Below are 26,071 nucleotides of genomic sequence, written 5' to 3'. Positions count from 1 at the left end.
TCTCCATCAGATGCCTGTGAACTCACACTGGACCCAAACACAGCACACAGAAACCTCCTCCTGTCTGAAGGCAACGGAAATGTGACACTAGTGAGAGAGCAGCAGCCATATCCTGATCACCCAGAGAGATTTGACCACTATAAACAGCTGCTGTGTAGAGATGGTCTGACTGGTCGCTGTTACTGGGAGGTGGAGAGGAAAGGAAAGGTTGATATAGGAGTGACTTACAGGGGAATTAACAGGAGAGGGAAGGGTGCTAACTGCAGGATTGGAGGGAATGAGAAGTCTTGGAGTGCGGTCTGCTCTGATCTCGGTTACTCTGCTAACAGTTACTCTGCCTGGCACAATGACAGAGAAACAGAAATACCTGCCCTCCTCTCCTCTGTCTCTAACAGAGTAGCAGTGTATCTGGACTGGCCTGCTGGCTCTCTGTCCTTCTACAGAGTTTCCTCTGACACACTGATCCACCTTCACACCTTCCACTCCACATTCACTGAACCACTCTTTCCTGCATTCGGGTTCTGGTCTGTGTTGTCTGGTTCCTCCGTGCGTTTGTGTCAGATAGAGGAGGGAGGAACACACACTACTGACTAGCTGCTGAGATGATAGTCCACTCTGTACAGGAATCCCCCCTAATATAGTGTATTTTGTGTGTTGGGTAACTGAACAGGGTTTTTCTTTTAACTTTATTTTTTACATAATTTTTCAATAGAAAATACACAGAACAAAAAACAAGAGGTGAGAGGTCACAACATGTTCAGTAATGCTATGACTTATACAGTACAATGTTACAGTAGGCCAACTAAAATGTAGCTGTAGTAGTGTGGAGTAGGACATTTGTAAAAGTCATTCCTTATGGGTTAGGAAAAGTGTCCATTTATTCCAAAATGTTTCCCCTTTGTCTTTTTGTAGCCTCAGGCTATAGGTTAGCTCCTCCATTCCATGTAACTGATTTACATTTATAAACATATCCAGCAGGGGGCAATGCTTCTGGGGCCAGCATTTCGTGATGGCTTTCTTGGCTGCCATAAAGATCTTCAGGAAGTATGAGTCACTTTTATATATCCTTTGGGGTAAGTCTAAGATATAACGTGGGGAAAGAGATACAGTCATCAAAACCCAGTGACTGAACAGGGTTTTACAACAACAGGAATGTGGACATTTTATTGTGAAAATGAAATAAATGTTCATCTTAGAGTCTGTTGTTCATGACTGACACATTGAAATAGTTTTCTTTAGTGACATTTCGTATTTTTCTTGTCCTCTCAGCATTCCAAGCTAAACTTCTATCTAGTTTTCTGTAATTGTTTGTCAGAATTAAAGTTTCTCCTAAATGAGCATTGTTTGGTCTTCTTCATCTACCAACAAGCAGTTTCAACTGTGAGACAGTGAACGTATCCTACCAGCCACTAGGGGGCAGATTATTTGACTCTGACTCAGTCAGGGAGCGACACACATGCACACACTAATGTGCACGCACGCACGCACACACACACACACCCATGCTGTCATGTTCCCATTAGGTGCCATATAAACCATGGGAAGATTGAGCCCTGGGAACATTGACCTGACCCCAAGGAATTAATCTATCAACATCATATAAGTGGCAAAGTGTAATGTAAGTGGGTTCCAAACATCAGAATGTTCCCTTTAAAAAGACTGTTCTGTCAAAAAGACTTGCCTTTTACACCATTTTACATGTATGTTCAAATTAGAGAGGAACTATGAGTATGACCTGAAATGCATGTTGTGGCTAATACAGAAAATAAATCAAAATGTATACATTATCTACTGTTTAAAAGATACAAATACTTTTGTGAAGGGTGGAAAAAATTGTAAAAACCTAATTCTAACTTCATTTCACATAGCCACCTGTCTTAACTACTTACTAATACTTTAACTATTAGAGACAATAACTATATTTTTAAATTAACAGACACAGAAATTCACAGTTTGTGTTCACACACTTTATTAGGGAAGACAAAAAATCATATTATAGTACGGTTAATATGTAAACACTGTCATCACAATAGTTCGCATAACAAAGCTAGAACAAATAGTAGGCTATAACAAAATAACAAAATTAATGCATATTTACTGTATATGCAAGGCACGTTTATTTATATAGCACATTTCATACATGCTTTACATAAAATGGGTCAAAAGAAAAGATACAAGGTAAAAAGGTCACACTTATTAACATATTTTTTTCACTTTGTGAGCAAAATCATATTTACCAATTCATCCTTCTGGTGCCTATTAAATTCCCACTTTTTCTCTCTTTCTCTTGCTTCTCTTACCTCAGTTCAAATATCACTGCTGCAGTCAGATCTGTTATATTGCAGATGTGATTAGACATTTGGTTCAAAGCCTCTTGGTTGGAATTCTTGATTCATCTTTCAGAACCTCATTGCCGTGTGTGCAGGCAAAGGTTGGCTGGCGATACACTAGGCAACAGTACAGTATGGCAGATCACCTGCATAATGCTCCATAGAAACATCATCGATATGTTTTTGTATCTAAAAAATTACAAACATTTGGGAGCAAGTATGTAATAATAATCCAAAAGTAGGAAATACAAAAATGTGGCAATGAAATCGAGACAATAAAATGCAATAAAATGACTATATAATTCCTACATAATACAAATCTTAACAGTAAATGGGCAAGTGAATCTGCAGGCTTGAAAGCAGCCTAGAAAAAAAAAGTCTACTACAGTATTCTGCCTGGGAGTTTGGTGACGGACTCTTGATTTAAAATATCCGTAACTTTTGAGAAAGTTATCTCAGTCATTCAAAAGCTTATAGACAGTCTTTAATTTAGGGAAATCAAAAAATATAATTGTCACCATGTGACAGGTTTTTACAGGCCACCACACATATCAGTAGTCCAGGAATGATAGAATCATCAAATAAAATAAATTTTAATTAAGAAGTAGTTGGCTACATATATTACACAGCTGGTGGCAATCAACAATCAGTGGCATCATTTAAATAGCAGTACAAAAGAAAGTTAGTCTGCTTCATCCACAAATCGATACATATAAAAGTAGACAATGTCAACACGTGATATAACCCACAATACAATTTGTAAAAGAAGAAAAAAAAGAAAAAGGCTAAGTGTCCCATTAGTTATATGTAGGTCAAAATGACTTGTTACCCAGGCTAAGGAGGCTGGAGATCAATAAGCAAGGAATTCAGTGATCAATAATAAGGGAATGTATAAATATGTATATATATATATATATATATATATATATATATATATATATATTCATATTCATACATGCCCTTACCTGGTAGGCTAATGGTAGGCCTATTACAAAGGTTAAAAAGCCTGCAATGGCTTTTACATGACACGCTTGTTGCCAAATAATCCCAAATTTCATTTGAAACCTGTTGGTGGCTTGTCTTCCATAGATTACAAGACATGGGAGTTTAGAGAAAATTTCATATCTCTTTACATGTTTTCAAATGTTTTCAGAACGGGAGATGGACAGTCAGGTTGAGTACAGACTTACTGCATCGCCAGATCAATATAGATCAATTTCTATAACTGTTATATTTATCCAGCTGTGACGATATTGTTTGTGTATTCGAAACAACGTCACAGCAATCCACTTGTTTATTTCAGATACAGTATCTACATGGTCAGGGATGTGACACATTTAACGTTGCGTCGGATAAAACGGCAATGTGCTGACAATGTGAACTTGTCCATGCCTGGCCTATTTTTAGCATTTAACACATGCTGTTTACCAGTGTTTAAAAATATATGGAGGCTTTTTGCTTACAAGCCACTTTCGGTGTTGCCAGTAGGTGGTGCTACGACTATGCACGTGTTCAAATTGCACCAAGTTCAACTTCCTCAGGTTCCCAGCAACACATTCACCAAGTGTGAAGTCGATCGGATGGTTAACCACTTTTGCTGTTGCCAGTAGATGGCGCTATGACTATAGCTGAGTATTGCTAAGTCTTCAGGCCAGGAGTCTCATCAAACATGTGAAGTTTGGGGCACATTTGAGCATGTACAGATACAGCCGAGTTAAAACACACTTTGTGAACCACTTTTTAAACAATTGTAAATGTGATTGCAATTTCTATTTGATTTTTCTTTATTTGGTGAAAAAGCACAGATGGAGCAATCTAGTGACAAAATGTCACACACAGTTGTTTATAAAGTTGGAATGGAAGTTTTTACTTATTTATTTGCACATTACTGAAAGAAAATGGGAAGGAATGGTCATGATCTTAACGTTATTTCAATAAAGGTTAAACTTGACCGATTTGTTACAATTTTGTTGGGGCTGAATGAACATTCTTCCTCAAAGTGGGGCATGGCAGAAAAGGTTTGAGAATGACTGCATTAACTGCCAACAGTAGCTGGCCTAATCGACAGGGACTATTTTTTGTCTAAAGGAAATAGAGTACTGCAGGGATGACGTATTTTTGTAGGCTATAGTTCAGTGATGGTGTCACTGATGATATCACTGATGATGTCATCAGTGATGTCATCAGTGATGATGTCATCAGTGATGTCATACATAGGCATTGTGACATCACTGATGATGTCATCAGTGACACACACACACACACACACACACAGAGAGACTGAGGGAGAGAGAGACTGAGGGAGAGAAAGAGGGAGACGAGAGCGACTGAGGGAGAGGGAGAGAGGAGAGGGGGGTAGTCTGGGCACCTTTGACTCCGCTTTGTGTCATGGGGGCGTAAACCAAGGAAACAACACCGGAAATAAGTGCGCCAAAAAACATCTTTGTTGCCGTTAGCTTGACACAGCGAGGTTACGTTAGCTAGAGCCTGAAAAGAACAACACAAGTTGTATAGTAGCGCTAGCACATTTCTAGTCACTGCCGAGGAAGGTTTCTGGAGAGCCAAAGACAATGGAGTACTCGCCATGTGAAATCTTATGATCAATGTCCATGTCTTTCCCAGCACAGGCAGCAGAGATGCTTCAACTGTTGTACTTGATCCTCCATTATTGATAACAGTGGACAGACAACTAGCATTATAACTATTCCATCAACTGGCCATTTGTTTGAAAAGTAAAGCTTCTGTATTGGCTTAAAATATGTGATATTGTGAATCCGCGATGTTTTGACAAGAACTTCTTCAAAAACTTTGTTCGGTACGTCCATCTTTTGTTTTGTTGTTTGCCGTTTTATTTTCTTATTCGTTGTGTCTGATGGTCAAGTTAACGAGCTATTTCCGCTGTTGTTTCCTGTCTAGGGCGGGCTCTAGGCCGGAAACAGGCAGGGTGACAAAATCACTTGTAAAGGGAGGCCGGTGACGCGAGGTTAAGAGGGGGGAGAGACAGGCAAGGGAGAGAGAGGAGAAGAGACTGAGGGGGGGAGAGACAGAGGGAGACTGAGGGAGACATTGCGGGTGCGCCAATTATGCAGGCGTGGCCACGCAACAGCCGAGCTGCAGGCGAGGCCGCTGCGTATGATGCCTAGTGCATAAAATAAGGTCTGCATTAACAAAAGTTTATGGGAACGCGAATTTGGGTTCAGCATGATACTCTTCACAAACGTGAATAACTTTTATGCCTTTTAAAGCGTTTTCTAAAAATCGCGTTACAAAAAAAACGCATTTACGTTCCAAAAGTCATAAAAGTTATTCATGTTTGTGAAGATTTTCATGCTGAACCCAAAGTCGCGTTCCCATAAACCTTTGTTAACCACAGATCTTATTTTATGCATTTAAGCGAAACTCCCATGTTAAATCCCATAGGGCCCTATCGTTGTACGGCGCTATCGTTTGCGCTGCCTTTGCGCTGGGTTTGCACGCCTCTTATTGCTATCTTCCCAGATATCTGCCTCCACCGTCCAGTTTTGCGCTGGGATGACACAGGTGTAGGCGTGGCCTAGGCGTGTCGGTGGGCCTCTAGCCTATCATGTGTCTCGCGCAAGTGTCATTTAGTGCTGTGGGGAAGATACCGTCGGTATGTGCCGAGCGCAAAGAGAGGTTTGGGAGTAGCCCGTTCCAAAATAGGCATAGAAAAAATCGCCTTGGGTGCTCTCAATTTTAACGCCAGCAAATAGCTGGTCTTAGCGCAAACAACCCCACTACGCCAGGCATATGCCTGAGCGCAGACAGTATTCTCTGGCGCAGTGCAGGAAATCCTCGCTTGAATAGGCCCATTACGCACGGCTCGCGCGCGGACACATAATTCCCTCATCAGAATGCCACATTGATTTTCAACTAACCTACACTGCAGAAAAAAACACACCTTGATTTAACAATGAGAATTCGTTTGTCATGGTTTTGTGCGAAAAAGTGATTTGCGTTTTGAATTGGATTACCAGGGGAACGAGCATCTGGGTTGTAGTCTGTGTGTAGCGCGGGGAGGGGTGCTTTGTGGTCTCCCCGGATAAGTTGTGAGCTGGGCCGGGTAGGCAGGCCGGGGGGGTCGGTGCACATAGAGGCACTACCAAGGCTGCGCTGTGCGTGGTCCCGCGGATCGAAATCACTTTCTGGCAGCAAATCACTTTCTGACACAACACAGGCCAACCATTGATAGTATACAGTAACCTCTCTCCCTGCACCATGCAACAATAGCTTAACCCGAGCGGACAATTCTGGTAGGCCTATAGGCTATTGAAATAAAATCTCACACATCCCTACCCTATTAAAGAAACAAATATTTTTAAATGTGTATGTTATAGCCTATATGAGCGAAACGACTAATTAAAAGGCTACTAATTAAAAAAGCATCAATTTTCGTTACGAATCCAAACTGGTTCATCCTCCAATTCTCTCTTCCCTCTCTCGTTCTCTCCCCTCTCTCACACTGTCACTCTGCTTGCACTAAGCAGAAGCTGCTGCCTGTCACAGACGTGCAGGTGGTGACGCTGTGGCTTTTAAGGGCATAAACATGCCTATCGGGGTTTGCGCTGAGATGACGTGAAGCGCAGCGGCCCAACACGCCCACAATTATGGCTTTGCGCGGCGTTATTCCAGCGCAAAATGGGCGCTAACGCAAGTCGGGACGATAGAGCCAATAGACTTTTCCTCTCACGAACCCGGAAGTATACTTCCGGACTCATTCCTGCGGCTCTCTATAACACTAGTAAACATGTTTTTTTTATTTTGAGAATTAATTGCCCCACAATATGAACACCTTTTGTTTATATCTTGTATGTTGTTTGTAACTGTTGTATAATCGCAATTTAACACTCGAGTGTGTGCCTTACTGTAATGGCACTTCAGTGATGCCTACGGATCTCGGTGAAAGCGCATCGGAACTCCCGCATCACTGTCATGCCAATAAATAATAACGGTAAAGCACACCCTCTCGTGTAATATTTCTTATTTATACCATTGCATTACTGCCTCTACAAGCTTTGTTGCTGCTGTTAAAAATCTACCTAAAAATGAATTTGTTCTCTCAGCTTTAGCCCTAGCTTCTATCTCATCTTTTGCCTTTCTCTCCTCCATTTCTTGTTGAAACTTCTCTCTTTCTTTTCTAAGATTCTCTTCTGCTTCCTTCTGAGCTGCTTCTCTTTTTATTTCCTTTATCTCCTGCTCTCTTCTCTGCATCTTATCTTCATGCTCTTCAACAAGCCTCTGATTCTCCTTTTCCTTCTCTTCCAGAATCTCCCTCTTCTTCTCTTCAATCGCTGCTTCAGCCTCCCTGAACATTTCATTGGTGTAGAAGCCTTCTCCATTCTTTGCGACCATCTTATCAATTTTCTGCAGCAGCTTTATGACCTGAGAGGAATCCTTCTTCATATTGTCAAATACATGACATCCACCATGGCACTGATCTGTGAACTCCTTAAGTTTATCACTGCCACTGATATATTGTTCAATAGTTTGTTCAATTAGCTGGGCTCCATGAGTGAACAAAACCATTGTGTACTTGCGTGCCTCAGGACCAAAGATCTCCTGAATCTTTTTCACTGTGTCCTGCTCCTCCTGAGTGAATCTGCCCAGCTGTATCACCACCAGGAACACATGGGGACCCGGAGAGGCCAGAGAGATGCACAAGCCTATGTGTTTGATGACTTCACCTTCACTTTGCTTTGTGTCAAACAGGCCTGGACTGTCAATCACCGACAACCGTCTCCCATCCACATCAGCTTTACCTTTATCAGCGGAATGTGTCACAGACATAGGAGAGAGCTTTGCATCAAAACTAGACGTCCCCAGGATGGTGTTTCCTGATGCACTCTTTCCCACTCCAGTCTTTCCCAACAGCACAATCCTCATATCTTTGATCGGTTTGTATTCTGTGGAAGAACAATTGCACTTCAGTTAAATCTGATATCACATTGTTGATATGACAAAGATTTTAAGTGTGAAAACACTGAGGGCCCTGCTATACAGTATTGTGTTGTGTTTGTGTGTATGCCCTGGCTGTCATCTGCTATATCTTCCAACTCGCGAACGGGTCCATTTGAGCCTCTGCACTCATGCAGCAAGATATAAGTTGGGTTTGCGTCCTCATGCGCACGCATCCTCATTCAGCACATCTCTCTCTCTATCTGTATCTATCTCTCCCTCTCTGCCTCGCTCTCTCTCATGCTGTTTTCTGACCCTGGGCTACGATCAAACCTTAAATAAATGTTTAGAAATGTTTTGATAAGCAGACAAAGGGCCCTATTGTCGCAAAAGCGGTAATTTAGCGTTTGCGCTCGTTTAACACCTCACGCAATGCAAATTGGGGTGCATGCCGAATTTACTAGAAGGCCTCGATAACTTGAACTTAATTGACTTACTTGCACGGGGTCATCCCTATGTTTCCCGGGTCCTATGTTCCCCGGGTCCTATGTTCCCTGTTTTTGTGGGACCGGGGAACATAGAACCCTTTCTATGAAAAAGGGTCCTATGTTCCCCGCTTTTCCCAAATAGGGTCCTATGTTCCCCGCTATGTTCCCTGGTCCGATGTGTCTCCCGAAATGCCAAAAACAGCCTACCTCATATGATCAAGTATATGCACTTCCGTTTATAGTCTTCAAAATAAAATAATACCCTGTCCTGTTACTGTACTGTGTAACAATGAACATGCAGAGCCTCCAGACACGAGGCAACTAAATAAATTCCATAAACGTTGCCCTCCCCACCTCCCCTGATTTGTGAAGTATCTATAAAGGTGCTATATAAATGCAATAAATTACTAGTATTATTTTATTAGTTGAGAACAAACAGATTATGTTTGCTTCCTGTTCCACACACCTGCACCTATAGTCTAGTAGAAAGGAGGGGGTATCATGCACCCCCTGGAAATATACTTCTAATCAGCATTTCTAGATTGGAAAAATGTCTAGATTGGAAAAAATGTGTAAAAAATGATTAGCTATGTTAAAAAGTTGTGAAAATGTCCCACATATCATTTTTATGCAAATTAGTGACGCCATCACCAAAAAGTATATTTTCACTATATCTCAGCCAATATTGCAGATAACTGAACAAATAAGGTGTCTATACCCATACGGAAGAGGCATATATACACATATATGTAGTAAACATACATGTAGTATATGTTCATATAAGTATTCGACATATATCCACATATATATCCAGGATATATGTGCATATATGTGCATATGTATCACAATATATGAACATGTATGGAATTGGAACGTTTCATATATGGTCCATATATGTTAGTCCTATATAATTATATATGTGCATACATGTATAGATTGTATATGGACACATATGGTAATTAATTATATGTACATTTGTATGCATTGACACTATACGGACATATATGCTTAATACATATAAAACTATATATGAATAATAACTATACATACATATATGTTTTATTTTATATGAACACATATGACTATTACCTGTGTATAACTGTATGTATTTACCTGTATTCGACATATATCCACCTATATATCCAGGATATGCGTGCATATATGTGCATATATATCACAATATATGAACATGTATGGAATTGGAACGTTTCATATATGGTCCATATATGTTTGTCCTTTATAATTATATATGTGCATAGATGTATAGATTGTATATGGACACATATGGCAATTAATTATATGTACATTTGTATGCATTGACAGTATACGGGCATATATGGTTAATACATATATAACTATATATGAATAATAACTATACATACATATGTTTTATTTTATATGAACATATATGACTATTACCTGTGTATAACTGTATGTATTTATCTGTATTCGACATATATCCACCTATATATCCAGGATAGATGTGCATATATGTGCATATATATCACAATATATGAACATGTATGGAATTGGAACGTTTCATATATGGTCCATATATGTTTGTCCTATATAATTATATATGTGCATACATGTATAGATTGTATATGGACACATATGGCAATTAATTATATGTACATTTGTATGCATTGACACTATACGGGCATATATGGTTAATACATATAAAACTATATATGAATAATAACTATACATAGATATATGTTTTATTTTGTATATCCAGGATATATGTGCATATATATCACAATATATGAACATGTATGGAATCAAAACACATATCTCTTAATTAAAAGAAATATAATTTTCCAAATTATGTTTGATTGAACAACATCTCAGAAGTGAAACCCACCATAAAAATGGTTAGTTTTGTGCAAGACTTCCAGCACTACTGGATATTTTCAAGGTTTGTCCAGTGTGCATGAGATTGAAAAATAAGGGTTTTTTGACAGTGGAGTCATTAAAATGCCCCATAGTCTATATTATGGTTTTAGTGTAAACATTATATATTATATATGATTTAGAAGCTCATCGTAAAGCTGATTCCAAATATATAATTTAAAAGCTTCATAAATTAAATCCTGTGGAGTTATTAACCATATTAGATCCCTAATCTCTGCCCCAAATGCATCATGGGACTTCCATGCAAATTCTGGAGAAATGTTCACGCCCCCTCCAACCAGTCTCTCTGCTGCACCCTGGATTACTTACATGAACATAGATGATCACATGTATGAGAATACTCAATGTTAATTGCTTATATGAGCATACCTGCTGACATGTAAGTAAAGTCTTCTATGTTAATTGCTGATTTACACATATATGTAGACATATGTAAGTTTAACCCTATATGTTCAATGCGTAGACAAACATATATGATTACACGTATGAGAATATCCGCATATGTTAACTGATTATATGAGCATATATGTTGACATACATAATAGTAATCATATATGTTTAATGCTTATACGAACACATATTTTGATATGGAAGAGAATAACATATATGTGTGTTGCTTGTATTTGCATATATGCGGAAATATGTAGAAATATTCTTATATGTTAATTGCTTATATGTACATATATCTAAACATATGCGAGAATAACCCTGTATGTCCATTACTTGTATGAACATATATGATCACATGTATGAGAATACTCATATGTTAATTGCTTATATGAGCAAACATGCTTGCATATGTAAGTAAATTCTTATATGTTAATTGCTGATATGCACATATATGTAGACATATGTAAGTTTAACCCTATATGTTCAATGCTTACACGAACATATATGATTACATGTATGCGAACATCCGCATATGTTAATTGATTATATGAGCATATATGTTGACATACGTAATAATGATCATATATGTTTAATGCTTATATGCACACATATTTTGATATGCAAGAGAATAACATATATGTGTGTTGCTTGTATTTGCATATATGCAGAAATATGTAGAAATATTCTTATATGTTAATTGCTTATATGTACATATATCTAAACATATGCGAGAATAACCCTGTATGTCCATTACTTGTATGAACATATATGATCACATGTATGAGAATACTCATATTTGTTAATTGCTTATATGAGCATACATGCTTACATATGTAAGTAAATTCTTATATGTTAATTGCTGATATGCACATATATGTAGACATATGTAAGTTTAACCCTATATGTTCAATGCTTACACAAACATATATGATTACATGTATGCGAACATCCGCATATGTTAATTGATTATATGAGCATATATGTTGACATACGTAATAATGATCATATATGTTTAATGCTTATATGCACACATATTTTGATATGCAAGAGAATAACAGATATGTGTGTTGCTTGTATTTGCATATATGCGGAAATATGTAGAAATATTCTTATATGTTAATTGCTTATATGTACATATATATAAACATATGCAAGAATAACCCTGTATGTCCATTACTTGCATGGACATATATGATCACTTGTATGAGAATACTCATATGTTAATTGCTTATATGAGCATACATGCTTACATATGTAAGTACATTCTTATATGTTAATTGCTGATATGCACATATGTGTAGACATATGTAAGTTTAACCATATATGTTTAATGCTTACACAAACATATATGATTACATGTATGCGAACATCCGCATATGTTAATTGATTATATGAGCATATATGTTGACATACGTAATAATAATCATATATGTTTAATGCTTAAATGCACACATATTTTGATATGCAAGAGAATAACATATATGTGTGTTGCTTGTATTTGCATATACGCAGAAATATGTAGAAACATTCTTATATGTTAATTGCTTATATGTACATATATCTAAACATAATAGAATAACCCTGTATGTCCATTACTTGCATGAACATATATGATCACATGTATGACAATACTCATATATGTTAATTGCTTATATGAGCATACATGCTTACATATGTAAGTAAATTCTTATATGGTAATTGCTGATATGCACATATATGTAGACATATGTAAGTTTAACCCTATATGTTCAATGCTTACACAAACATATATGATTACATGTATGCGAACATCCGCATATGTTAATTGATTATATGAGCATATATGTTGACATACGTAATAATAATCATATATGTTTAATGCTTATATGCACACATATGTTGATATGCAAGAGAATAACATATATGTGTGTTGCTTGTATTTGCATATATGCGGAAATATGTAGAAATATTCTTATATGTTAATTGCTTATAGGTACATATATCTAAACATATGCGAGAATAACCCTGTATGTCCATTACTTGTATGAACATATATGATCACATGTATGAGAATACTCATATATGTTAATTGCTTATATGAGCATACATGCTTACATATGTAAGTAAATTCTTATATGTTAATTGCTGATATGCACATATGTGTAGACATATGTAAGTTTAACCCTATATGTTCAATGCTTACACAAACATATATGATTACATGTATGCGAACATCCGCATATGTTAATTGATTATATGAGCATATATGTTGACATACGTAATAATAATCATATATGTTGAATGCTCATATGCACACATATTTTGATATGCAAGAGAATAACATATATGTGTGTTGCTTGCATTTGCATATATGCGGAAATATGTAGAAATATTCTTATATGTTAATTGCTTATATGTATATATATCTAAACATATGCAAGAATAACCCTGTATGTCCATTACTTGCATGAACATATATGATCACATGTATGAGAATACTCATATATGTTAATTGCTTATATGAGCATACATGCTTACATATGTAAGTACATTCTTATATGTTAATTGCTGATATGCACATATGTGTAGACATATGTAAGTTTAACCCTATATGTTCAATGCTTACACAAACATATATGATTACATGTATGCGAACATCCGCATATGTTAATTGATTATATGAGCATATATGTTGACATACGTAATAATAATCATATATGTTTAATGCTCATATGCACACATATATTGATATGCAAGAGAATAACATATATGTGTGTTGCTTGTATTTGCATATATGCGGAAATATGTAGAAATATTCTTATATGTTAATTGCTTATATGTACATATATCTAAACATATGCTAGAATAATCCTATATGTCCATTACTTACATGAGCATATATGATCACATGTATGGGAGTACTCATATATGTTAATTGCCTATATGATCATACATGTCAATTTATATTTGGATCACATATATGATCCTCACATATATATGCATATATCTCAGGTGGGTTTGTATGCAAAGTGCATACATGTACATGTATGGTGACATATATGTGGACCTTGTGTCGGATGTATGTCCATATATGTGTATATATGCCTCTTCCGTATGGGTACCCATGTTTTGAGGGTCAAGGATCATAATAAAACTATTCCTGAAGTGGCCACATGTATCTGTGGCGTGCTACTATGCAAATTAGTGCTACCATTATAAAAAAATATGTTTTTTGTTCATGTATTAAATACCTCCATCCAAAGTTCAACCTCTTCGCTGATGCCAACTGTGTATTTTGCTGGGTATTCAACCTCCAAAAAACAAGGTAAGAAGCTAACTCAGCTACACACCACACTACATCACAACGTGTAACAGGACACAATTCTACTACAGGGTAAAAACGTGGTCATGGAGGGGAGAGCTAGTAGCTAGTGAGTAATACTAGCGAGCTAGTAAGCATATTAAATCTAGCTAGAACCTAGTTTGTTGATGAAGCTGGGTTCATCTGTTATGTCATAATAAGGGGTTACGCTACGCTTTAGCGCACGCAAGGCATGCAAGCTAGAACAGACCATGCAATATTTATAGTCAGATTTAAAAATCCAGATTTCATAACAGGGTGCCTTCAAGTTAATGGTGATTTGGTGGAAGCAGACATTAAGCCTGCATGCCCAAAAGAAAACAGAGTGTAGGTCCTGCAGACCACATATGCTGTCCAGCTACAATAACATGCATCCTTCATGTGCCATCATGTCTGATCATGCTCATTTTACACCCCTCACTAAAATCTGCTACAGAAAGGAACTGCTACAGAAAAACTACAACAGCTTCATACAATCTGGAACTGATTCCTCCACCAGTCACATGAGTCTCCATACCGTATGCAATACATGTGTGAGCAGATCCCTACAACTCTCCCCAATGACCTGGAAAGTGTTGGGTATCACCGCAACTGTTATCAGCGCTTTACAGGCAATCTTCATCTTCTGGTAGATGATACAGAACCATCAACCTCACAGTGGCATCGCTCCCCCGTAAATTGTCTTCACAGGGTTCTGCTAGATTCATCTTTCCACCAGAGTACATTTGTTGTACTCTTAAGATCATGTCAATATATATATATATATATATATATATATATATATATATATATATATATATATATATATATATATATATATATTAGGGCTGTCAAACAATTAATTTTATTAATCGTGATTAATCGTGCGATTAACTATAGTTAATCGCGATTGATCACATCTTTGTATCGCATGTTTAAAATGCCATTATCTTGCATTTGAAAGCATTTTTAATTAGATATTAATCATTCTTACCAGTGTGTCATGATTGGGAATCAAATAAATGCTAATAAATGTACTTTGTGATCTTGAATTTTAGATTTGGAATGTAGACAGGAGGTGACAATGTCTACAAAATATATCTAGAACCGATACTTCCGGCGGCGGCGCTGTGGAGCAGTCGAAACCCAAAATGACACAGCCGAAGAAGGCTGTGTCTGAGTTAAAAACGTTGGCACTTCCATGTGAATAATGGCTCGGTATTGGAAACTGTGTATTGATAACGTGTATATCGCGTGAAGCCATTGGAGCCGACCTCCCAGTGGTTAGAGGACCCGCGCATCCGAGACTCTGAAGGAAGAATGAGTGATGAGTCTCGCGCTAGCTAGCTGGCTGCTAGCTGGCTGCTAGCTACTTTTAGGTGATGGCTCGCCTCAAACTCGATGTAGTTCGGTGATATTTTAATTCCGTTTTACACAAGGTGCAAACTACGGTTCTTGATTGTCCACTGTGCCATTTGGGGAGTTTTTGGGGCCGGTGTGCATGCACAGCAGGGCCCCTACATTCGACTCTGTCGCCCAGATTTGAGCACGGATTCAGGTTCTAAATGTCTTTCCACACTCCCAGCATGCATTTCGGCATAAGCAGGCAGAACGCAGCAGAGAAGACGCCATAAGCTCTGGAAAGTTTTTTACAATTTAAAGTTTTATTTCATCACTAAATTAATTTCTGATGACTTTTGATGCCTACAAGCAGGGTAGTAGGTTTCAATAAGTGCCACTTTACGAACATTTATGGCGAAAAATGGCAAAAAGTTCCAGAGCACAATTGGCTGCATCTACATCAGCTGAGCTTTTTATTTGTGTAGTACTGCACGGACACGGAGGACGCTGCAGCTCCACACTACTTTTCTCGCGTCACCAGGCTCAAAAATGGCAAAAAGTTCCAGAGCACAATTGGCTGCATCTACATCAGCTGAGCTTTTTATTTGTGGACGCTGCAGCTCCACACTACTTTTCTCGCGTCACCATAACGTTTATAACGTACTCGGACCGGTTTGCGGTGTTGCGCAATAGCTCCAACCCCTGGCTGTAGACTGATAGTATAAACCGGAAGCTGGAGCACGTTATAAACATTATAAATATAGTCACGTTAGAAACTGGGGACACCTCGGCATTCCGAAATGTCGGCACTCCGAAATACCGGCATTCCGACAAAATTCTAACCCTAACCTCGCCATTGCGAAATAACCCTCCCCCAGACCCTAACCCTAAACCTAACCTCTCCCACCCCCCACGCCTAAGCCTAACCTAACCTCTCGGCGAAACATTTTTTGGAGATAAAAAAGGGCCGCCTCTCCGAAAGCATAGAAGTCAATGATCGGAATGCCGACACTTCGGAATGGCGAGGTGTCCCCTTAGAAACTAACCAATGCTGGCGGTCCGTATGGAAAGTGGAAATCTGAATGGTTAAAAGTTAAATCAATTTGGTCATTCGGTGGCGTTTTACTGCCATGTAAAGTAACGACAAGTAACAGTTAGCCGCTAACATATTAGCCACATTACCCATCAGCAGAGCGTCATTTGACGTCAGCACACTCTTCCAAACAGGTCGCGTGCTCATTCCAGTCGATTCCAGTGGGCATTCCCCTCCTTTCACATGGACCCATGTTGGGTGTGGATGGTGTGGATGCTACTAACAGTCTTGTATAAACCGGAAGCTGGAGCACGTTATAAACATTATAAATATAGTCACGTTATAAACTAACCAATGCTGGCGGTCCGTATGGAAAGTGGAAATCTGAATGGTTAAAAGTTAAATCAATTTGGTCATTCGGTGGCATTTTACTGCCATGTAAAGTAACGACAAGTAACAGTTAGCCTCTAACATATTAGCCACATTACCCATCAGCAGAGCGTCATTTGACGTCAGCACACTCTTCCAAACAGGTCGCGTGCCTCATTCCAGTCGATTCCAGTGGGCATTCCCCTCCTTTCACATGGACCCATGTTGGGTGTGGATGGTGTGGATGCTACTAACAGTCTTGTGTCTGGATGATGTGTGTACAGTCCAGTGTGTGACCATCTTACATGGAGCATTTTGTCTTTCTCCAAAATTAAGAGCACTGTTACTGAAAATTGCACACCATTGTACTGTAAGATGATGATTTTATGTTGGACTGCTGCTAAACTCAGTTGACTCGGTTTTTGGTATTCCTCCTGAAAGTGACTTGAATTTAATTTATTCTACTATTTTATTTTGAATTGCACTATATTCATTTTATTTGAGGACAAGCTCTTGCTTTAATTTTATTTGATAGATTTTATGTTGGACTGTTAAAGAGAATGAGATGGTTTAATAATATAGACATCAGCAGGTGGTGGTGGAGGTGAGTCAGAAAATATTAGTGGTTTACCTATATGGCTACATCTGGGCAAGAGCAGTGCCACTCACTCAGCAAATTGATGGTTAAGACTGAAAAACAGTCTAATCTTAATGTAAATGGTCCTCTAATCTGGTTTCAAGGGGCCAAAATTTTAGACTGAACACAAATGACTCAATCCACCTTGGCAGAGTTCTGCACTTTACTGAGCACACCGGCCCTATGCCAGGTTTCGACCTGGCCTTGTTTTTTAAGTAAAACGAGCCATTTAAAAGCGTATTGCTGTCGTTCTCTTCCATGCCTCCTGCACAAGCAGGAGACAGGAAACCGAACGGCTTGACTACAAGTACGGGTGCGACGAAGGGACAAAATAGCGGCATGCGATTAACGCGATAAAAGAAAAATAACGCGTTATGGTCAGCACGCATTAACGCGCGATTAACGCGTCAACGCTGACAGCCCTAATATAAATATATATATATATATAGAAGAAAGTAGTGCCCTGTGCACAGCTGTGCTGCTAGTCCCGGGTGCAGCTGGAGCAGGAACAGCAGAAATAGCAGTAGAAAGGAAATCCAGCGCACACCAGGTTGTCAGAATAGACTTCTTTTATTTAAGTTGCATAAATATGGCGAGTTCGCCATATTTATGCAACTTAAATAAAAGAAGTCTATTCTGACAACCTGGTGTGCGCTGGATTTCCTTTCTACTGCTATATATATATATATATATATATATATATATATACCGTATATAGGCCTACAGTATATATATATATAATGGAGTTGCTACAGTTGGGTGGAAAGTCAAACCAGTTGGGGTCAATTTGACCCGAGAGGACAACAGGAGTGGACATTTGCTCCCGTCAAAATAAAAACATAAAATAAAAACACTATCCTGCCTAAACTGACGTATACGAGTCTGTGATAATCCATCAACACATGTGCCTCTGATCTTTAAAATAACAAACCTGGGAGAACAACAGGAGCGTGGTCGACGGGAAGATAGGTGTGATGTATTTGATGATGTAGTCCTTGGTCATATTCCCCGGGTGCCACCGGAGGGCGATGGTGGGTTTGATATGGTGTCGTATGCTTCCGGTTCCTGTCTGTCCAGTGTGGAATAAAGTAAATATCGAACAGCAGTGAAATTCTCTCTCTCTCTCTATCCTGTTATTATACAGTAAATAAGTACAATAAGCTAAAGCCTGTGAACGCTACAATAGGCTTAACCTTAAACCTGACTCTGTAAAGACTCTGTAGCCCTGCTAACAAGTCTGGCGTGTTAACTCCCTTTGTGAAATGGAAAATCCATTCAACAATCAAATCTGGTCAACTCAGTTAGCCATTTATGTAGTAGGACTTACCATATGTTGCCCACCAAGTTACCGGTAGGAGAAGCCTTAAGCTAAAGATTGCACCAGCAGTATACAACGCCATGATCTCCCCCTCCTCTTCTTCACGCGTCTTCTTCGTTGTTGTGTTCTGTGCAACCATAGAGAGGGAAAGTGGAACGTCACTTCCTGCTTCAGCACTGTACCAGAGATTTTCATCCGCCATTTATTTTCCCATAGACATTTCGTAAAATGCTTATAAAATAGTTTTACTTTGTCGAACCAAACGGTTCAGCTAATGCTATAATTGGGAGAGACCATAGAACATTTCACTGGGACCAAAACAAAACAAAAAAACATTAAATTGAAAAAATATTTTCTTTATGAGATCTCTCCTGTTTCTAAATACATCTGTACCGTTTGGTTTGAACCAGTAAAACTATTTTTATACGCAAATGCGCAAGACGCGTAAACAGGTGCGCAACTGCAAATATGGCCCATTTCCACCACATATAACAGCACAGTACAGCTCTACTCGACCTGGTCTTACTCGTCTCTACTTGATATAGACTCCGTTTCCATAGCAAGTTTACTCGCCTCCGCCCACACCTGGTCGTCATAGCGACCGCATATCTGTCCTCCGCCGATAGCCGAAGTAGGCTATAACCTATAACGTATGTAAAAATTAAATCCATACGCGGAACTTTTAAACTGGTTATGAAATACTGGTGCCTGTAAATGACCTTCAGTGTACATCGGCAAATGTGACAATCGGCCAGGAGAATGGATATCACTTTGTTGTTACTCAAACTCACATGCATGCACTGGGCGGGGGACGGGTGTTGCGCTACGGGGAGAAGGGAAACCTCTACCCCGGCGGCAACTCAGCAGGCAAGACCACGGCTTTGCTAAACTCCCGCCTCCGACTTAGCGGAGCCGACGTTACACACAATTACAAATGTCTTCCCGAGGAACTTTCTCTCTCTCAAAACAATTGAAAACCACCGTCATGTTAAAGCTGAGCAAGGAGATCGATTTTATTTCACCAGAGCCGAAGGCAGCAACACAAAAGACTGATGGAAATAACAGAAGAGAAGGTAAGCCCCACTATAACTGGTATCAAGCATTGACACAGTAAACACGATTCTGCCTGACCAATCACTCATCTGCAGTGTTTTCACATCACCGTATGGTACCGGGTCCACAGCGCTGGAACCTCAACAGAGCAGGCACCAAAAGTAGCACGACTGAGCCGCGCTGATACCAGCGGTGGAAATGGCCCAATAGGGAATATCGCCTGTACCAAGATAGGGCCTGGGGAGTGCGCTTAGGGGGACCAGATGGAGTGCAGTGCCAAATTTCGTGCAATTCGGCAATTCTTCTTTCTTAAGCATTTGTTCAAGGCTTGAACCCCTGGTATTGCGGCTATATATTGTTTTTGTTTTTTAATGACAAATTTGAATCAATTGTGACACCAAGATATTTCACATCAAATACTACTGTCAGCTTTTCCCCGGCAGCATAGACATCAGGTGTGGAATCATCTGTTGTTGGCTAACCCTTACCTCTTATTGAAAAACATACAAACTGTCTTCTCTGTGTTTAAATGAAGACGGGAACTATTAAGCCATTGTGTGACAGGTGCCATCGCTACGGTGAGTTTGCATGCAGCTTGTTGTTTGGTTGTTGCGTGTACATAAATGACAGTATCATCTGTATACATTTGTATATCAACATCAATACATACGGACAGAAGATCATTTATGAAGAGACCAAACAGCAGAGGACCCATAATTGATCCCTGAGGTACACCAAAGTAATAACTGAGGGCTGACGACAGCTCACCATTTATGCTTACCCTCTTTGTTCTGCCTTCCAGATACGACGGCACAAGGGCACTGCACACTATGGATTTAAAAACATCACTGATAAAGTTGTTATTACATTTTTTGTCATTTAAATTACAATCATTAAACACCAAATTAGGCAATGCTGATTTCACATTTGAGTACATTACGGTGTTATGGATTAACTGAATCAGCGACTGAGGGATTGTTGTTGTTGTGTTCTTGTTATTTGTTGTGTTTTGTATCTTTCTTTTTTATAAAAAAAAATTATCACAAAAATGTAAGTGGAGTTTTAACGAAGGTTCAGACAGGACGATCTTGATCCTCACCGGTTCCACAGTCCCTGCACTTCTCCTGCTTGTTCACCTGATAACCTGTCAGCTTCCTGGTGATAATTGAATAATCAGTGGTTGCCTCCCAGTTTCCCATAAGCCAATAGCATAGCAACACATCACCTCATACACCTTTGCTCACCTGCACTTTTAGCCTATCACATTGTGGCACTCCCCTTTAGGCAACCTATCACATGGTTGCTGTGTGCATAAATATGCTTTTCTGTGTCTCATTCAGTCTCTCTCATCCTGCTGGCTGACACACACCCACCACCTCCCCGTCTCCGCCAAGTCCCTGATCCATCAGTCATCAAGAGGTTTCACCAGCACCAGTATCCTGACTCCACAGGGGGGTATAAATGGCTGTGCTGCTCGAGCTGATCCAGCTCGATCTCGATATCTCCCTGTGGTGTCAAGCTCCAAAGACTAACTTTCTCATCATAATATTCTGTAAAGATCATTCATCATCATTATAATAAATCATTGTTTATACATCAAGTCTCCTGATTGAAACAGAGTTGGCATAAATAAATACTTGGATGAACAAATTGCATGTCAACTTAAATCGAGTAGAATAATTTGGCACCTGTTAATTCAGATAAAGAAGCTGCATGTGAACATACAAACAGAAGATACAATACAATATCCAAATAACAGAAAGCAACATTGAAATAGCAAACGGAGTGTGTTTATTGATGTGTAGGGGAGAGTGGGGTGAGTTGTGCCAGTGGGGAAGTTGTGCCACCCCTTGTATCTAGAAAACCATAGAAGAAATTGGTCATGTGACCACACATTTTTGAAGAGGCATCCATTTTACTCACTCTGCAAAGAAGGGAGGCAGATGGCACAAGAGCTAAGCACATTTAAGTTCAAAAAACAGTTTTTTGCCTCTCAAAGTAAATCTTTTATGATCAAGGTTTATTGATTGTTGTGTCTGAACAATTATAGACAAGCTTGAAAACATTTCACACATGTGTTAGTGTTTTAGTAAGCTACAATATGAGGCTATACTGTTAGCATGATGTTAGCTCCAAACCAGCTATATGATACAAGTTTGTTAAAATGGTGGGGATGGGGTGATTTGTGCCAAAAGGCCTGGGTTAAGTTGTGCCAGTGCAGTTGCAGTTGATTTAGTGAAATTTTATTTCATTTTGTTCTTAAATGTTTAAATAGACCTTGTTGAAGAATATTGCAGTATTGGCAAGTGTAGCCTGGCTCTGTGATAGTTGATTTTGTTCATTTTGAACATAATTTTTATTTCTGAAAATGTTAAATATGTAGGTCAACTGCTGCTACCGTTTAGCCTTGTTTAACCCTGTTATAGTACACTGGACTTTAGTGTTATCTTTATTTTGTCTTGCTTTGATATAGCATTACAGTATATGAGATGAAAATGTTCTGTTTTACTTCAGTAATCAATGGCACAATTTACCCCAACGTATTCTCTCCAAAGGCACAACTTACCCCGCACCGGGGGCAAGTTGTGCCAAGAGACCACTTTTTTAAGAATAGCCATATTTTTTTAACAGTTTATTTAAGATCCAAAGGGAGTGTTCCCAGTGGTGCACAACATCCTGAAATATATTTACATATTGTAGTTGGAGGCATTACTGTCATGCCCTCACTTTAAAGACACCTCAAGTAAAAAGTGGCACAACTCACCCCACTCTCCCCTACTGGTCATATGAAAGAAATCAAAATTAAATAAATACATAAATCAAACACACTATTTTCATTATGTTCATTAGATAACCCCACTTAGAAACAAAATTGAGTGTATTAGCCAATTTGAAGTTGTAGGAAGAATGTGAGCATAATTTGAATTTGTCTGGAAGTAAACGACTGAGGAAGACGCACTCAAGACAGGTGAGTTAAAAAGTAATCTGATCAGTCCATCAGTCACTGCTCCTATTACAGAAATGGCATTTAATTATCTGGTCATTTCTGCCTAACGACAATTAATTTCTATGTTTTTTAATAGTTCAATATTCAAGCTCTCTGTGTGTGTGTGTGTGTGTGTGTGTGTGTGTGTCTCTCTCTCTCTCTCTCTCTCTCTCTCTCACACACACACACACACACACACACACACACGCACACGCACACGCACACGCACACACGCACACGCACACACACACACACACACACACATAGGCTACTGTACACAGATTGAGATGCCTGTTTTCCGCTAATGAAACAATAATTTTAGTTAGAAAAAGTTAACTGTGGTCAACCTGTTACTATGTAGATTCATGCATTCATAATTTTAAGACAGGGGGAGGGGGAGAGAGAGACGGGGAGAAGTTGTCACGTTGATGATACAAAATTGCCAATTAAACCCACCTCATAAACAGCCCGATGATCAATATAAAAGTAGTCCAAAACATCAAACCAATAAGAAAACACCACAATACTACCCTGACAAACTTTATGAACGTTTTAAATAGCTTACTACAGCATAACATTTCCAAGTAACATTAGATTGAAAACCGCAAACGAGCAAACATGAGGAATGCAATGACAAAGTAAGCTAGTTCAACTTGTCAGCCTACCTTTAGGAGTTTCAAAACTATATCTAACTTTTAAATTTCACAATAATATTTACAGAGACTAAAATCTGATGAAACCCCTGTGACATCAGACTGATTTTGTCAGAGCCGGTCACAAATATAAATATATGTTTTCCATGACATAGTTGATGAATAATCATTATTGTTGAACTTGTGTGATAAAACATTTCAACTTGTTTTTGTTCATAAATTGTCAAAATAGTCTGATTACAGTATAGGCCTATAGGCCCTTGTGTTGCTGATTTAACGATGCAATAACATCAGAGAGGCTAAATAACAACATACGGCTATGGTTACACACACACACACACACACACACACACACACACACACACACACACACACACACACACACACACACACACACACACCCACACACACGCACACAGAAACTGTATGAAACTATATGGTCGAAATAGAATTATAGTGAAAATGTCTAAGAATTGTCTTCAGTAGAACATTGTACCACCTTCCCTGATTTCACCTGAATTTTGTTTTCATTCTGTTATGGGTTTTACTATCTTCATTCCTCTCATTGTACTTTTATTCTGTAACTGATAAGTGGAAAGTGTCAGTCAGATATTTAACGTTATTATTATTATTATTATTATTATTATTATTATTATTATTATTATTATTATTATTACTAGTGCAATACCCATAGACTGATGACATCATTGGCACTTGTACGCAGACATACTGACATACTGTACACATACAGACAGACACTTCTGGAATGTGTCTGTATGTTAACATTTATGGCACAAACATGCTTTTATATTTAAAAATGGGCATCAAGTATAAGTCTGTGACGATGTTTGGTGGGGAACGTCAATGATATGATAAGGTGATAATGAAATCCTAAGTTTTGTAAATATTCATTTTCTCAAGGTTTTTGCACAATACACAACTGCTCATAACCAATTGCCATGTTGTAGCTAAATTTGGTCTGAATGTCTTATCTTAAGTTATGATGAAAGACAAACAAAGAAAAAATCCATTGCATTATTTCCTAATGCCTTAAGGGCAAGCTATTAAATATTTGCAAGTCAAGCTATTAAAAATATATGTACGGTATTTGGAAGTCATTTAGAATAAGCATTATTACAACTTTATATAATGTTGAATGCTTTATGGCATATGAGACACACACACACACACACACACACACACACACACACACACAGAGAGAGCGAGATCCTCTTTTGTTGTCCTTTTGCAAAGCAAATTGTCTCTTACTCACTTTTCTGACAACAGCGCTGCCGGTGTCATGCCGAGTTTTGCACCCCCGCCGAGAATTGGTGTTATGCCCAGTTTTGCACCCCCGCCGAGAATTGGTGTCATGCCGAGTTTTGCACCCCCGTGAGAATTGGTGTTATGCCCAGTTTTGCACCCCCGCCGAGAATTGCACCCCACCATATTTTGGGACTGTTTTAACTTAAAAACAGGGATGCAAATCTCAGGAGGTACAAACTGCCGAGATTTGCACCCCCCTCCATGAAGCCAGGAGAGATCCCCAGGTCTCGAGGTCCTCTGTACCCGGATTTTAAGCACCAAAGTCGGCTTCCATGAGCCAGAAGACAGCCCCAAGCATGGAAGTCACCTCCACGCGGATCTAATGCATCAAAGTCGGTCTCCATGAGCCAGGACAGACCCCCTGGCTTGGAGATCACGTCTACCCAGACAATTATATCATTTTTAAACAGTTACGTTTAAAACGGGATGCAATTCTCGGCGGGGGTGCAAAACTCGGCATGACACCGGCAATAAAAATGACTGGAACGGGAAAGCCGCACTTTGTTGTAAAACTTTTGCTCTTTCTTGTTTATTGATAGAGAGTAGCCTACCTAAATCATGGCATTGCTGGCTCGTTCACGGGTGTCCGTGCTGTGTCTGTGTTCGTTTGTACATACCGGTAGTTGATCTTCTGTGTCTGAGGTTGCTTTGATCTTGCTGTCTTGATGCTGAAACGTAGTAGTAGTAGTCTTGTAGGGTGATATGCGGAAACATGTCTTCTTGACACAGTATTTATAGAAAGGGTGCCTAGTGTACATGTAGCCCCACCCCCCACCACAAGAAGTTGGGCGTGGACAATCGATGTTAATAGCATACTGTACAGAAACAACTTATTTTTGCTTTGCTTTGCTTTACTTTACATATCGTGCATTCCTTTATAACTGGGAACTGGTAATCTTACGGTTCAAAGGTCATGAGCTGGGACGGTGATGTCACCAGAGATGGTATTTCCCATTCCAAACTCGTAGGAGCTTCAGCAGCCCCGACATCAAAAATCCAAG

General features: G+C 39.0%; 2 protein-coding genes and 1 long non-coding RNA gene across 3 annotated transcripts in view; 1 reads left to right on the top strand and 2 right to left on the bottom strand.

Annotated features, from left to right (window-relative positions):
- Nucleotides 1–995, top strand: part of LOC310770843 (uncharacterized protein) — a gene marked incomplete at its 5' end in the record, with an annotated part of 12,877 nt that extends 11,882 nt beyond the window's left edge. The window contains one exon of the mRNA XM_083663550.1: nucleotides 19–995. Within this exon, the coding sequence (XP_083519676.1) occupies nucleotides 19–594 (576 nt within the window). The 3' untranslated portion in view covers nucleotides 595–995. The remainder of the gene's footprint in view (nucleotides 1–18) is intronic.
- A 4,596-nt stretch (nucleotides 996–5,591) lies between these two features.
- Nucleotides 5,592–8,231, bottom strand: LOC310770845 (GTPase IMAP family member 7-like; the record flags this gene model as incomplete). Its single annotated transcript, XM_083663552.1, has 1 exon — nucleotides 5,592–8,231. One exon carries the CDS (start codon nucleotides 8,229–8,231, stop codon nucleotides 7,329–7,331), a length of 903 nt encoding a protein of 300 aa, XP_083519678.1. The 3' UTR covers nucleotides 5,592–7,328.
- A 10,838-nt stretch (nucleotides 8,232–19,069) lies between these two features.
- LOC310770846 lies at nucleotides 19,070–25,758 on the bottom strand. The gene is made up of 3 exons (XR_014552360.1): nucleotides 25,688–25,758; nucleotides 20,887–20,933; nucleotides 19,070–19,179 (listed from the first exon to the last, which is right to left on the bottom strand). It is a non-coding gene; the product is annotated as an uncharacterized lncRNA (long non-coding RNA).
- Between the last annotated feature and the right edge of the window lie 313 nt (nucleotides 25,759–26,071).

The sequence above is a fragment of the Poromitra crassiceps genome (genome assembly GCF_964638095.1).
Source record: "Poromitra crassiceps genome assembly, contig: HAP1_SCAFFOLD_247, whole genome shotgun sequence".
Classification (NCBI taxonomy): Eukaryota; Metazoa; Chordata; class Actinopteri; order Beryciformes; family Melamphaidae; genus Poromitra; species Poromitra crassiceps.
The sequence above is the reverse complement of the archived record's forward strand: the minus strand, read 5'-3'. Positions and strand labels throughout refer to the sequence as shown.